Here is a 15,193-nt window from a genome sequence, read left to right on the forward strand (position 1 = left end):
TCCCACTCATAACCCATACATAACCCATTCATAACCCATACATAACCCATTCATAACCCATACATAACCCATTCATAACCCATACATAACCCATACATAACCCATTCATAACCCATTCATAACCCATACATAACCCATACATAACCCATACATAACCCATACATAACCCATTCATAACCCATGCAAAACACATTGATTAGCAGCACTTGATCATTTTGCATGTTCAAATCTGCAGTATAACAAACAAACTACACTGTGTGATATACCGGAAATATCAACTTGTGGTTGTTATTGACAATGAATGTGTTGTTAATGTAAAAGGGTTGGTTATGTTTCCACTTGACACAGCAGAAATATATTTATATTAATTGATTGAATTTAAATATCAATAAGGTTTTATGCCGTTGGTTACGTTTGCAGATAGGGGAAGATTGCGAACATAAATTCTTCTTAGTCTGACATTGACATGCAAGCGGTAGGTCACGTTCTGAAATTCTATATTCTATTTTCATATTTACAATATGTACGAGTTCACTATGTAAATGTCCTAATGTATATACACTGAACGAAAATATAAATGCAAGATGTAGTGTTAGTCCCATGTTTCATAAACTGAAATTAAAGAGCCCACAAATGTTCCATATGCACAAAATTGTATTTATTTATTTTTATTTCACCTTTATTTAACCAGGTAGGCTAGTTGAGAACAAGCTCTCATTTACAACTGTGACCTGGCTAAGATAAAGCAAAGCAGTTTGACACATACAACAACACAGAGTTACACATGGAATAAACAAACATACAGTCAATAATACAGTATATATTTCTTTAAATAAAATAAATAAATAAATATATTTTTTAAGTCTATATACAAAATGCTAATTTCTCTCAAATGTTGTGCAAAAATTTGTTTACATCCCTGTTAATCAGCATTTCTTCTTCTTTCACAAGATAATCCATCCACCTGACAGGTGTGGCATATCAAGAAGCTGATGAAACAGCATGATCGTTACACAGGTGCTGGGGACAATGAAAGACCCCTCTAATATGTGCAGTTTTCTGACATAACACAATGCTACAGATGTCTCAAGTTTTGAGCAAGCATGCAATTGGCATGCTGACTGCAGGAATGTCCACCAGAATCATAAAACACGGGACGAGATGTTAAAACTGTCCATTGTGCCAATAGATGGTATGCACTCACATGAGATTTGCCGTGATGTTGACAGAGTGGCATGGGATGTTTATTTCTTAGACTGGGTTAAGATGTCAATTTTGGGACACATCCTCAGTAGTGTGCCTTCGAATCAGTGGGTGTTTCGGCCTTTAATCACTAAACACCCTCATCAAAGGTGGCCAGCTAAAGGGGGATCAAGCCTTAGCTAAAGTCCCATGCACAATTAAGATTTCCCACGGGACTATGCAAGGCAGGGGCGTCCTCTTCCCTGAGCCAGCCCTACAGCTGACCGCATACCTCATATGCCCTCCTCAAGTTGGAGGGATCTGAATTGGGTTCTCAGGTGGGGGTGGGGGGTCAGGGAAGAGCCCAGCAAGGGTCCTTCCGTTTGATCCAGATCCACTGGCTGCCTCTTTCAGCTGCTTGAGAAACTGCTCTGACGGTCTGCCGCAGAGCCTGTCCATGGATTCCAAGTTCTTTCAGCAACCTTATGGTGGAATAAGCCACGAATCCTCTGCATCCCACTTCAACTGGCCAGACTTTTGTATTCCAGCCACGCTGAGTTGCGTCTGCTGCCAACTCTGTGTAACGCAGTTTCTTACGCTCGTAGGCCTCTTCAACAGAGTTTTCCCACGGGACTGTGAGCACTATGATGTACACAGCCTTTCGTGAAGGGGACCAGAGTACCATGTCTGGCCTAAGGTTGGTAGAAGCAATCTCAGGTGGAAAAATGAGTTGCTGGCCAATATCGACAAGCATCTTCCAGTGCTGGGCCATGGCTAGGTGTCCAGTTTCTGGCTTCGTAGGAGGTGCTTGGGTCTTTTCTGTCCCTCCCGGATGAATGTTGTTGTTTTGATGGGATTGCTTGTTTTTGGAGGTAATGAATTGGTTGCACTCCTCTTGGTCTCAAGTGCTGCAGAAAAGCTCTTGAGGACCTGATTATGCCTCCAGGTGTAGCGGCCTTGTGAGAGGCTGGTCTTGCAACCTGTCATTATATGCCTGAGAGTCGCTGGAGCTGGGCAGAGGGGGCAGGTCGGGTCCTCGCCATACCATTGATGTAGGTTTTTCGGTGATGGAAGCGCATCATAAACAGCTCTTAGGATGAAGCTGATGTTGCTTGCCTCCATTTGCCAAAGCTCACTCCAGTTGATCTTTCTCCTCTTCAGGCCTTCCCACCGCATCCATTGCCCTTGTTTAGCAAGAGAGACAGCCATTGCACTTCTTGCAGTCTCCTCCTGTCTGCGCACCTCCTCGACATCCAGCTTCCTGCGTTCAGATGTTGTTGCCTTATGGAACGTTGGTTTGCTTGCTGCCTGGCCAAAGCCTCCTCTTCCATGCTGGATATTCCCCACAATGTCTTGGTGTCTCAGGGCTGATGTTGCTTGCTGCACAGCCTTGGATGATGTCCATTTCCGTCCAGTTTGTAGGGGAGGTGCAGCCTTGCTAATGGTCTGATCTTTGGAGTCCTTCAATGTCATCTGAAGTCTTACTTTAGAGCACTTGTCCTCCTCCGTTAGACTTGTAAGAGGTAGTTCAAGGACCCCTTTGCCATAGAGGCCGATGTTACTCAGGCATCGTGGGACACCCAGCCATTTCTTCACGTATGAGGTAATAGTTAGCTCCATCTTCTCCACTGTTGTTATTGGGACCTCATAGACGGCGAGTAGCCACATTACCCGGGGGAGAAGTCCAAACTGTAGGCACCAAAGCTTGAGCTTCCCAGGCAGTAGGGTCTTGTTGATGTTCTCAAGACCGTCAGCGATGTCCTGCCTTACTTGCTGCACTTGATCTTTATCACGGAGACTTTCGTTGTACCATCTACCCAGGCTCTTGACGGGTTGCTCAGACACCGATGGTATCGGGTCATCTCCAATGCAGAACCTCACATCTTCAAGCTGTCCCTTAACTATGGAGATGCTTCGAGATTTGCTTAGCCTGATTTTCATCCAGGCCCACTTGATGTTATCCTGCAGTTTTGCAAGTAGCCCCCTGGTGCATGCTGCAGTGGTGGTCAGTGTAGTCATGTCATCCATGTATGCTCGGATAGGTGGGAGACTTCAGATGACATTGAAGGACTCCAAAGACCAGACCATTAGCAAGGCTGCACCTCCCCTACAAACTGATCATGAGGAAGGTGAGGGATCAGCCCAGAACTACACGGCAGGACCTGGTCAATGACCTGAAGAGAGCTGGGACCACAGTCTCAAAGAAAACCATTAGTAACACACTACGCCGTCATGGATTAAAATTCTGCAGAGCAGGCAAGGTCCCCCTGCTCAAGCCAGCGCATGTCCAGGCCCGTCTGATGTTTGCCAATGACCATCTGGATGACCCAGAGGAGGAATGGGAGAAGGTCATGTGGTCTGATGAGACAAAAATATAGCTTTTTGGTCTAAAGTCCACTCGCCGTGTTTGGAGGAAGAAGAAAGATGAGTACAACCCCAAGAACACCATCCCAACCGTGAAGCATGGAGGTGGAAACATCATTCTTTGGGGATGCTTTTCTGCAAAGGGGACCGAACGACTGCACCGTATTGAGGGGAGGATGGATGGGGCCATGTATCGCGAGATCTTGGCCAACATCCTCCTTCCCTCAGTAAGAGCATTGAAGATGGGTCGTGGCTGGGTCTTCCAGCATGACAACAACCCAAAACACACAGCCAGGGCAACTAAGGAGTGGCTCTGTAAGAAGCATCTCAAGGTCCTGGAGTGGCCTAGCCAGTCTCCAGACCTGAACCCAATAGAAAATCTTTGGAGGGAGCTGAAAGTCCGTATTGCCCAGCGACAACCCCGAAACCTGAAGGATCTGGAGAAGGTCTGTATGGAGGAGTGGGCCAAAATCCCTGCTGCAGTGTGTGCACACCTGGTCAAGAACTACAGAAAACGTATGATCTCTGTAATTGCAAACAAAGGTTTCTGTACCAAATATTAAGTTCTGCTTTTCTGATGTATCAAATACTTATGTAATGCAATAAAATGCTAATTAATTACTTAAAAATCATACAATGTGATTTTCTGGATTTTTGTTTTAGATTCCGTCTCTCACAGTTGAAGTGTACCTATGATAAAAATTACAGACCTCTACATGCTTTGTAAGTAGGAAAACCTGCAAAATCGGCAGTGCATCAAATACTTGTTCTCCCCACTGTATATTCACAGTACCAGTCAAAAGTTTGGACACAACTACTATTTATTTGAACTATTTTCTACATTGTAGAATAATAGTGAAGACATCAAAACTACAAAATAACACATATGGAATCAAGTAGTAACCAAAAAGTATTAAACAAATCAAAATACATTTTATATTTTATATTCTTGCCTTGATGACAGCTTTGCACCCTCTTGGCATTCTCTCAACCACGAAGGGTCAATGATCCACACACAATACTCTGTAATGTCTTAAAGTGGAATAAAAAGTATACTATATACTATTATACTTGATTAGATAAGTATTCAACCCCCTGAGTCAATACATGTTAGAATCACCATTGGCAGAAAATTACAACTGTGAGTGTTTTTGGGTAAGCCTCTCTTGGGTAAGAGCTTTGCATACCTGGATTGTACAATATTAGGCCGTTATTCTTTTAAAAGTTCTTCAAGCGCTGTCAAGTTGGTTGTTGATCATTGCTAGATAGCCATTTTCATGCCATCGATTTCAAGCAGATTTAAGTCAAAACTGTAACTAGGCCACTCAGGAACATTCAATGTCATTTTGGTAAGCAACCCCAGTGTATATTTGGCATTTTAGGTTCTGCTGAATGGTGAATTTGTCTCCCAGTTTCTGTTGGAAAGCAGACTAAACCAGTTTTTCTTCAAGGATTTTTCCTGGGATTGCTATTATGTTTGCTTTATCCTAAATAACTCCCTTGTCCTTGCCAATGACAAGCATACCCATAACATGATTCAGCCACCACCATGCTTGAAAATATGAAGACTGGTACTCAGTGATGTGTTGTGTTGGATTAGCCCCAAACATAAATTAATTTATTTGCCACATTTTTTGCAGTATTATTTCAGTGCCTTATTGCAAACAAAATGCATGTTTTGGAATATTTTTATACTCTGCGAGCTTCTTTCTTTTTACTCTGTCATTTAGTTTTGTGGAGTAACTACGATGTTGTTGATCCATCCTTTTCTCATATCATAGCCATTAATCTGTTACTGTTTTAAAATCCCCATGGGCTTCTTGGTTAAATCCCTGAGTGGTTTCCTTCCTCTCTGGCAATTGAGTTAGAAAGGACGCCTGCATCTTTGTAGTGACTGGGTGTATTGATACACCATCCAAAGCGTAATTGATAACTTCACTATGCTCAAAGGGATATTGAGTGTCTGCTTCTTTTCTTTTCACCCATCTCACAATAGGTGCCCTTTGCGATGCATTGGAAAACCTCCCTGGTCTTTGTGGTTGAATCTGTGCTTGAAATTCACTTCTTGACTGAGGGACCTTACAGATAAATGTATGTGTGTGGTACAGAGGTGGGGTATTCATTCAAAAATCATGTTAACCACTATCATTGCACACAGAGTGATTCCATGCAACTTATAATGTGACTTGTTAAGCACATTTTTTTTTTAAATGTAGGCTTGCTATAACAAAGAGGTTGAATTCTTATTAATTCAAGACATTTCAGATTTTCATTTTTTTTATTAATTTTTACAAAATTCTAAAAACAAAATTCCACATTGACAGTAAACGGTATTGTGCATATATCAGTGACACAAAATCTCAATTGAATCCATTTTAAATTCAGGTGTAACACAAAATGTGGAAAAAGTCAAGGGGTGTGAATACTTTCTGAAGGCACTGCATTTCCATGCCAAAAGACACAACACGAATCTACAGCCATCAACATACTGTCCTGCAAATCTAATTTGCTTCCTCTATCTATTGTCAGGTACTGACATTGATTGTATTTTGTACTATTTTTGTCATTGTTTTGATGTTTGATTACAAAAAGCCTAGTCTGATACCGACTGACAAGCAATGAATCACAAATCTACAACCATTAACATACTGTTGTCCTGCACATCTAATGTGCTTCTTGTGTCTATTGTCAGAATAAACACCAATAAACCTCGATTGCTGACTGGACAGCCCTTTCTTTAAAAATAAAAAAAAAGGGGTAAGTTGCCTTACTCAAAGGCACATCAACAGATTTTTCACCTAGTCGGTTTACCTAATCACATCAGGGACTCAAACCAGCAAACTTCAATTACTGGACCATCATGTAACACAGACACAAGGCAAATATTTTTATATAACTAAGCCAAGAGTGTGAGATGGAACGAGATGGATTTGGGCCGATATTCGGCACATTTTCTCGTCGATTAAACATTTTTATTTCAAAATCGTTTTCTTATCCCAAAACTAAAATCTGTTATGAACAGAGTGGACTAAGTTTTTTGTAGACTTTACCGTTTGCAAAACGTTTAAAAATCGCGTTGTTTAGAAGGAGTGCAAAGGCGAATGTAGTTTCTGCACAGGCACACTTCACATAATATGTGTTCCCTAACGGAAATTTGCAGAAATATGTTGGAACGCGGCAATAGGATCTCGCTAGCTTGTGCTTGAATCTGCCCACCTCATTGCTTTATCTGCCCACTATGACTCTTTATTCCCATTGAAAACAATAGGCTGTGGTCTATCTTGGTTTAGTTGTAAAACTCTTTGGCTGTAGCATCCGTTTAGAACTTTTTCTCACTCCCAACTATGGTAGTGAGAGGCAGTCCGGTCACGGGTTACTTAGCCCAGTAAATACATTTATGTTCCTTAAACTAGAATTTGTTAAAATCACAGTGCACTTAGTTTTATAGATTTGACGAGCAATTCACGAGGGAGGCGTTCCCCTATTGAAATATGCAAATATATGCAAATATATGCGACAACGCGCCAATGGGATCTCGCTAGCTCGTGCTTGGCTTTTCCCACCTCCATGCTTGTTCTGCCCGCTATGATTAATATGCTCCCACTGTAAACGACACATATGAACTATTTTGGGTTAGTTAAAAATATATTTGGTTGTACTGCGTATGCGTTATGGATAATGAATGTATTATCAACATCCCCTCAAATAAAGTGTTAAGGAACTTTCTTAGTGAATCAAACAGCCAAGGTAAATGGAACATCAATTTAGTTATTTTGACTGGACTAGCAGTCCAGAATATACTAGTGGACCACTAGTCCAGTCAAAACTAACTTGTTTTCTATTTAGGAGTGGACAATCCCTTCACGCTGCCCTATTTGTGACTGATCTCCGATTGGCCATTGAAAGGGGTGGGCATTGTTCGTCAGATCCGAACGAAACAAAGATGGCGGCATTTACTAGAGGCTCATTCACATTTATGAGACGCTTGGTATGTTTGTTTGAGTTTTTCCAAATGTTAATCCCCACCTGAAAGCTTTGCATAAGCAGATGATGATGCACAAGTATCATACGTTTAGAAAACCTGCCACTATACCTCAATCTAGAGACTTTACCCATGCAGCTGCTAGCAAACAAGCTACCTAGCTGAATGGCTAAACGTTAGTTAACTAGTCTACACTACGGTGGGATTGAAATGAAATGTTTCGACATAGCATTTTTTGTCAATACAAAGCAATCTGCTCGCTACTACTAGCCAAAATATGTAGCTAGCCAACAAATTGACTCAAACTTTTGACGTTGTGTGTGATGACAGAATTGAACATGAATGCCAATGGTTACAATGTCTTTTTCAACAAGTTTCCAGTTAACGTTAGCTAAAGTAACTTTGATAAACAATTTAGCCATGAATGGCTACAACACTTTGGGATTGACGATTTAACTTTGTTGGATGTTAGATTGGTTAGATGATAAATAACTAGATGCAAAGCAAGTTAACTTTTGATAGCTACCCAACAGTCATGCTATATAATAACTAAAGATGCTGTGTATAGAAGTAGCGAGCAGTGCCCAACCCCATCAAATGAATGGTAATGACATGGATCTCTTTATTGTCAATGTTTATCATCCCAGATTTTGGAACACCGGCACAAGCGTTGCTGCTCCAGGGTCCAAACTGGCCGACCAGACTACACCCTCCATCCCCACTCTGTCTTCATCCCTCAGCTGTGCAGCACTAGGTTTTTTCGCACAAGTTATGGTGAGTAGGCTTCTGCACTAACAGTATATTCCAACTGAGGCGTGCTCTTTTTGCAGGGCCCGGTGCTGGGGGGTGGGTTTGCTTTTTTTTAGACCATTCCCTTGGTCCTTAAATTAAATCTCCAACCACCCGGGCATTGTACCATTCAAAGCGAACTAGCCCAATAAGGAAGAACGCTGTTGACAGTGTACACACAGGCTGTAAACAATCAATCTTACAGGTTCAAATTATGTAAAAAATATTTTATTTTAAATAATTCAGTTTTATTACAACATATGTCATAGACATAAGGCTATGTGGAAGTTATAGGCTAAAGAATTCATGTTGTTTAATGATCACTTGTTCTTTTTACAGTCACACCAGGACCAATTCTGCCATTCAAACTTTCAGATATTGGTGAGGGCATCATGGAGGTGACGGTGAAGGAATGGTATGTTTTCGAAATATGGTACACCGATGTGAGCACCACTTTTTTATGAATTAGGTTTTTATAAGAGTTGCCACTAGAAGGCACACAAGTTCAATTATTACAGGGCTTTGCTGCTCCAAGATTTGCTGCTCCAAGATACATATTTTGTTAGGGTTCAATGTCTCTTTCTCTTCCCATAGGTATGTAAAGGAGGGAGACAAGGTGTCTCAGTTTGACAGCATCTGTGAGGTACAGAGTGACAAGGCATCTGTTACCATCACAAGTCGCTATGACGGTGTCATTAAAAAGCTCTACTATGAGGTGGATGCTACAGCCTTAGTGGGCACAGCACTGGTGGATATCGAGACAGAGTCCGGTCCGGGTAGGTAGGGCACCAACACTAGAGTAATGGGAATCTCCCAACTTCTTATCTATGAAGTCGCTGACAGTGAACATTTTCAGAACAGTTGGAACTGGAAACCTTGAAGCCATTTCCTTTACCTTTTTATATTACCGTTCATCATAAAAATACAAATGTAGAAACACAACAGAATATCTGGAAGTCCGAAAACAACATTGACTCCCATTGGTTGATGGTGACTTTGTGGTCGATCTTTCAGAGGTGGCCCATGAGGAGGATGTTGTGGAGACCCCGGCAATGTCACACGATGAGCACACACACCAGGAAATCAAGGGACACAAGACCCAGGCCACCCCTGCAGTCCGTCGTTTAGCTATGGAGAACAATGTGAGTTATTAAAACATACACACACTGTCAACACAAAGTATAGCAGCTCACTGCCCCTTTAACCAGTGGTACCAATGCTCATCCTAGAGAGCTAATGGGTGTGCAGGATTTTGTTGATGTCCACTAGGGCTGGGAATTGCCAGGGACCATATGATGTTATCACGATACCGAGGTGCTGATATGTATTGCAATATGATGTTCCAAACATATTGCTCACTATATGTTCTACTACAGAGAGACAAGAGAGCATGAGAAAATGAGTTTTGATCAGTCAGGAAAATAAGTGCTGAAAACATGGTGTCTCACTGTTTAAAAAGAAGATCGACCACAAGTTATAGGTAGGAAAATACCGCAGTTTTGGCGCAGGTGCAGCCGACTAGCGCTATCTACAGCTATCTACAGTAAAAATATATATAAAACAAATAAATAACATTGTGATATGTAATTGTATCGACCCCCACCACACTAATGTCCACCTGTCTGTCCTTTTACCTCATTGTCACTCCCCATTATTCCTTTACCTCATGTTCACCTGTCTGTCTCGTTACTCCTTTTCAGATAAAGCTGAGTGAAGTGGTCGGAACGGGGAGAGACGGACGGATCCTCAAAGAGGACATCCTCAACTTCCTGGCCAAACAGACAGGGGCCATCTTACCCCTGACCCCATTCCACGAGATTCAGCCTCCACTTCCCACAGCATCCGCCCCCTCTTCGGGTGTCAAGCCCAAGGCGAAGTTCCCACCAAGTGTTCCGCTCCCTGCAATCTCCAGGCCTGTCTTCTCGGGCACGGACAGCACTGAGCCCCTGAAAGGTAGAGGCAGTTTTACAGAGATGGTTAATGCTTCCAATAAATGTATTTGCTTTCTGGGATACATCTCTGATTCAGATAATAATCATTATGGGTGATCCCTTTTCCCATTGTATTCCTTGGAACTACCAGGTTTCCACAAAGCGATGGTAAAGACCATGACTGCCGCCTTGAAAATTCCCCACTTTGGGTACTGTGATGAGGTGAACCTGACCAGGCTGGTACAGCTGCGCAAGGAGCTGAAGGGCCTGTCAGAGGCTCGTGGTGTCAAGCTCAGCTACATGCCCTTCTTCATCAAGGTGAACTTTGACTCCTGACATAATATAATGATGTTGTGAGGTGACATTTGGGTGTCCAGCTGCCCCTGAACAAGGCAGTTAACCCACTGTTCCTAGGCCATCATTGAAAATAAGAATTTGTTCTTAACGGACTTGCCTAGTTAAATAAAATGTTAAAAATGACATGATGCATCCCACTGCACCATGAGACTTATTGCAGTGAGGTTGCTCTCCAGTCATAACAGAAGCCATTTAATTTGTCATAATAATAATAATAATAATAATAATATGTCATTTGGCATGGGTGGTCATAAATTGACATGAGCTTATAACACTAATTTCAATGTCATAACAATCATGCCAAATAAAGTGTTATAGTGTGGTGGCAAGGTGGCACTATATCACTTTATTTGGTATTTATGGCTTCTGTTATGACTGGAGAGCAACCTCACTGCAACAGGTGTCATAAGTCTCATGATGCAGTGGGACGCATCATGCCATTTTTAAAAGTTTATTTAACTAGGCAATCCATTAAGAACAAATTCTTATTTTCAATGACGTCCTAGGAACAGTGGGTTAACTGTCTTGTTCAGGGGCAGAACGACAGATTTTTACCTTGTCAGCTCAGGGATTTGATCTTGCAACCTTCCGGTTACTAGTCCAACGCTCTAACCACGACTACCTGCCGCCCCATACCATACCAAAAGGACTATGTTGGAGGATTTGGAAAAATAGTAGTCTGTTTGCTGTGATGGTGATAAATATCTTGTCTGTTTGAGCAGGCTGCTTCTCTGGGCCTACTCCGTTTCCCCATCCTCAACGCCTCGGTGGATGAGGCTGTTCAGAACATCACCTACAAGGTAAGGTTGCCGGAAGGTCCCCCAGCTCTAGATATTGCAGTGTTATTATAGATAATGATGCATCAAAATATTCAAATAAATGGTATATTTGTGCTTGATCACGGCGAGCACAATTCTGGACGGTAGAAATAGAAGGAATCATTAACATGAAGAGTGTTTAAACTTCTCAGACCCCCCCCCCCGTCGAAAAGATTGAGAACCCAAACTGGGTCAGCTTCTTTTTCGTCTCCTCCACCAGGTGTCCCACAACATTGGCCTGGCCATGGACACGAGCCGGGGTCTGCTGGTACCCAATGTGAAGAATGTGCAGATGCTGAGTGTGTTTGAGATTGCCGTGGAGCTCAACCGCATGCAGACTCTGGGCGCCACGGGCCAGCTGGGCACGGCCGACCTCACAGGAGGCACCTTCACCCTCTCCAACATCGGCTCGGTGAGAGGGGGTGGGGTTTGGGAGCCTTGGGAGAAACTAATGCTAAAGCTGGGAGGATGCGCTTGATAAGTAATACTGATAAATCAAACTGGTTGGGCTTTGTGGTATTCATCTAGCAATGCTTACTTGAATAGTAATTGACTGCTAGCTACTGCATTATTTGTTTCCTATGCTTGCATGGGTCGCTTGTTCAGTATTTACATGTCATGTATCTGTGTATTCCCTTGAATCAGATTGGAGGCACGTATGCAAAGCCAGTGATTTTGCCTCCTGAGGTGGCGATTGGCGCTCTGGGAAAGATCCAGGTTTGTGAATCCTAAATGACTTTATCAGCTACAGTTGAAGTCGGAAGTTTACATACACCTTAGCCAAATACATTTAAACTCGGTGGTCCACAATTCCTAACATTTAATCCCAGTAAAAATTCCCTGTTTTAGGTCAGTTAGGATCACCACTTTATTTTAAGAATGTGTAATGTCAGAATAATAGCAGAGCGAATGATTTATTTCAGCTTTTATTTCTTTAATCACATTCCCAGTGGCTCAGAAGTTTACATACTCAATTAGTATTTGGTAGCATTGCCTTTTAATTGTTTAACTTGGATCAAATGTTCCGGGTAGCCTTCCACAAACTTCCCAAAATAAGTTGGGTGAATGTTGGCCCATTCCTCCTGACAGAGCTGGTGTAACTGAGTCAGGTTTGTCGGCCTCCTTGCTCGCACACGCTTTTTCAGTTCTGCCCACAATTCTTCTATGGGATTGAGGCTTTGTGATGACCACTCCAATACCTTGACTTTGTTGTCCTTAAGCCATTTTGCCACAACTTTGGAAGTATGCTTGGGGTCATTGTCCATTTGGAAGACCCATTTGCGACCAAGCTTCAACTTCCTGACTGATGTCTTGAGATGTTGCTTCAATACAGCCACATAATTTTCCCTCATGATGCAATCTATTTTGTGAAGTGCACCAGTCCCTCCTGCAGCAAAGCACCCCCACAACATGATGCTGCCACCCCCGTACTTCACGGTTGGGATGGTGTTCTTCTGCTTGCAAGCCTCCCCTTTTTTCCTCCAAACATAACAATGGTCATTATGGCCAAACAGTTCTATTTTTGTTTCATCAGACCAGAAGACATTTCTTCAAAAAGTACGATCTTTGTCCCCATGTGCAGTTGCAAACTGTAATCTGGCTTTTTTATGGTGGTTTTGGAGCTGTGGCTTCTTCCTTGCTGAGCGGCCTTTCAGGTTATGTCGATATAGGACTTGTTTTACCGTGGCTATAGATACTTTTGTACCTGTCTCCTCCAGATCTTCACAGGGTCCTTTGCTGTTGTTCTGGGATTGATTTGCACTTTTCGCATGAAAGTACTTTCATCTCTAGGAGACAGAATGCGTCTCCTTCCTGAGCGGTATGACGGCTGTGTGGTCCCATGGTGTTTATACTTGCATACTATTGTTTGTACAGATGAAATTGCTCCCAAGGATGAACCAGACTTGTGGAGGTCTACAACTTTTTCTTGGCTGAGGTCTTGGCTGATTTCTTTTGATTTTTACTATGATGTCAAGCAAAGAGGCACTGAGTTTGAAGATGTACCTGTGGATGTATTTCAAGGCCTACCTTCAAATGACTCAAATTATGTCAATTAGCCGATCAGAAGCTTCTAAAGCCATGACATTTTCTGGAATTTTGCAAGCTGTTTAAAGACACAGTCAACTTAGTGTTTGTAAACTTCTGACCCACTGGCATTGTGATACATTGAATTATAAGGGAAATAATCTGTTAACAATTGTTGGAAAAATGACTTGTCATGCACAAAGTAGATGTCCTAACCGACTTACCAAAACTATAGTTTAACAAGAAATTTGTGGAGTGGTTGAAAAACGAGTTTTAATGACTCCAACCTAAGAGTATGTAAACTTCGAACTTCAACTCTATGTTGTCCATGATGGCTATGGTGAGAAGCACAGGGGTACGGAACTCGGCTGATAATGGGAGCTGAGTGTTGGTTCTTAGCTCAGTGGGTATGTGTCTGGCTGACTGGGAGGTGCAGACACGATACAGACGCCTGACTGAGCCTCATGACTCTCTTTGTACTTGTTACATTATATTTATTTGGTGGTTATGTATGTCTTGATTGCTTTATGAATAATAGTCTCCTGACATGTTCATGCCCCTTTCAGGTCCTGCCGAGGTTTAACTCAAGGGACGAGGTGGTGAAAGCTCACATCATGAATGTCAGCTGGTCGGCAGACCACCGGATCATCGACGGGGCCACAATGGCGCGGTTCTCGAACCTGTGGAGGGACTACCTGGAGAACCCAGCATCAATGGTCCTGGACCTAAAATGAGCCTGCGGCACCCTGGACGGCCTCCTCTGGATGGAGCTCTGCGACGCAAAACCAGTCACCATGATTATGTGAAAATGGTCTACTGTACTCTGACTCTCTGGGTAGTCACATTGACTGGGTGTTACTGGTCCCCATACTGCTCCCGCCTCCTTGGCCTTCCAAAACCTTTCTTTCTCAGAATATGAATGGCTGCACATGCCACAGACACTACAAGTTACCTACTACTCAACATTGTGAAACTAATATCTAGTTGCAGGCTGTTTTATCTTTGTGTGTGGCCTTAGTTTTATTTCTCTCTTCCGGTTGCCTTACTGACATAGGATGGTTAGGAACAGTAGCGCTTTTTGCTGAAGAGCTGAATTTTGGAAAACAAACCTGCTCTATTTCTGAAATACTGTATGGCTCTGTAAAAAAAGGCCCTGCACCTTTAAGGGTATTGGTGCCGAAACCAGGGAATAACCTTAAAGGTGCAAGGCCTTTTTAATTTTTTTTTATGGCCCCACACATTCCCACAGCAACACTAGAAAGCTCTTTTCAAGAGAATGTGTGATTTAGTGATTCCCCTTGAAAAGCATCATTGCACAACATGCACTTGTGAGTGTACACATCTGCTATGAGTGGACATAAGGCTCCTACAATAGCTCCACAATTGTTAGTTTGATCAATTTATCTGTTACAGTTGCTGCTTTTCTAGAAAAGCAGTATCTGCTTTTATTGCTGTCAGATAATGTATTGCTTTAAAAAGAAAGTATAAAGTTATGGTTGGAAGTGAACACCCAGTGTTGTGCATTATATGTTCCCCAAGACTCGTGAAGCTCATTATTTTGGCAAAATAAAGCCTTTCATTTATCTATATCACGTGTCAATCTCATTCCACGAAGGGCAGACGGTCTGCGGGTTCTCTTAATCAATCTACAGCTATGTATGTCAGCTCAATTTGGAAATGACCTTAGTTTCTGTAACGTTTCATCAATACAGATTGAACAGAGCCCTAGGTTTTCATTGAAAGGA

The 15,193-nt window shown here is 42.4% G+C and overlaps 1 protein-coding gene and 1 non-coding gene across 3 annotated transcripts; both read left to right on the forward strand.

Moving 5' to 3' along the window:
- Positions 1-7,392: 7,392 nt before the first annotated feature.
- Positions 7,393-15,035, forward strand: LOC110489303 (lipoamide acyltransferase component of branched-chain alpha-keto acid dehydrogenase complex, mitochondrial). 2 transcript variants are annotated; one of them, XM_036950356.1, is made up of 11 exons: positions 7,393-7,534; positions 8,176-8,302; positions 8,657-8,732; positions 8,912-9,093; positions 9,332-9,459; positions 10,018-10,270; positions 10,400-10,566; positions 11,328-11,405; positions 11,620-11,835; positions 12,069-12,140; positions 14,015-15,035. In XM_036950356.1, the coding sequence occupies exons 1-11, from the start codon at positions 7,490-7,492 to the stop codon at positions 14,180-14,182; spliced, it is 1,512 nt and encodes a 503-aa protein (XP_036806251.1). In that variant the 5' UTR covers positions 7,393-7,489; the 3' UTR covers positions 14,183-15,035. The 2 variants fall into 2 exon arrangements, with proteins under 2 accessions (XP_036806251.1, XP_021417727.2); XM_021562052.2 differs by having other exon boundaries at positions 11,644-11,835.
- On the forward strand, positions 13,780-13,912 carry LOC118966767. The gene has a single exon (XR_005053650.1). It is a non-coding gene; the product is annotated as a small nucleolar RNA SNORD94 (small nucleolar RNA).
- Positions 15,036-15,193: the final 158 nt, after the last annotated feature.

This window comes from Oncorhynchus mykiss, chromosome 1, assembly GCF_013265735.2.
Source record: "Oncorhynchus mykiss isolate Arlee chromosome 1, USDA_OmykA_1.1, whole genome shotgun sequence".
In the NCBI taxonomy this organism is placed as follows: Eukaryota; Metazoa; Chordata; class Actinopteri; order Salmoniformes; family Salmonidae; genus Oncorhynchus; species Oncorhynchus mykiss.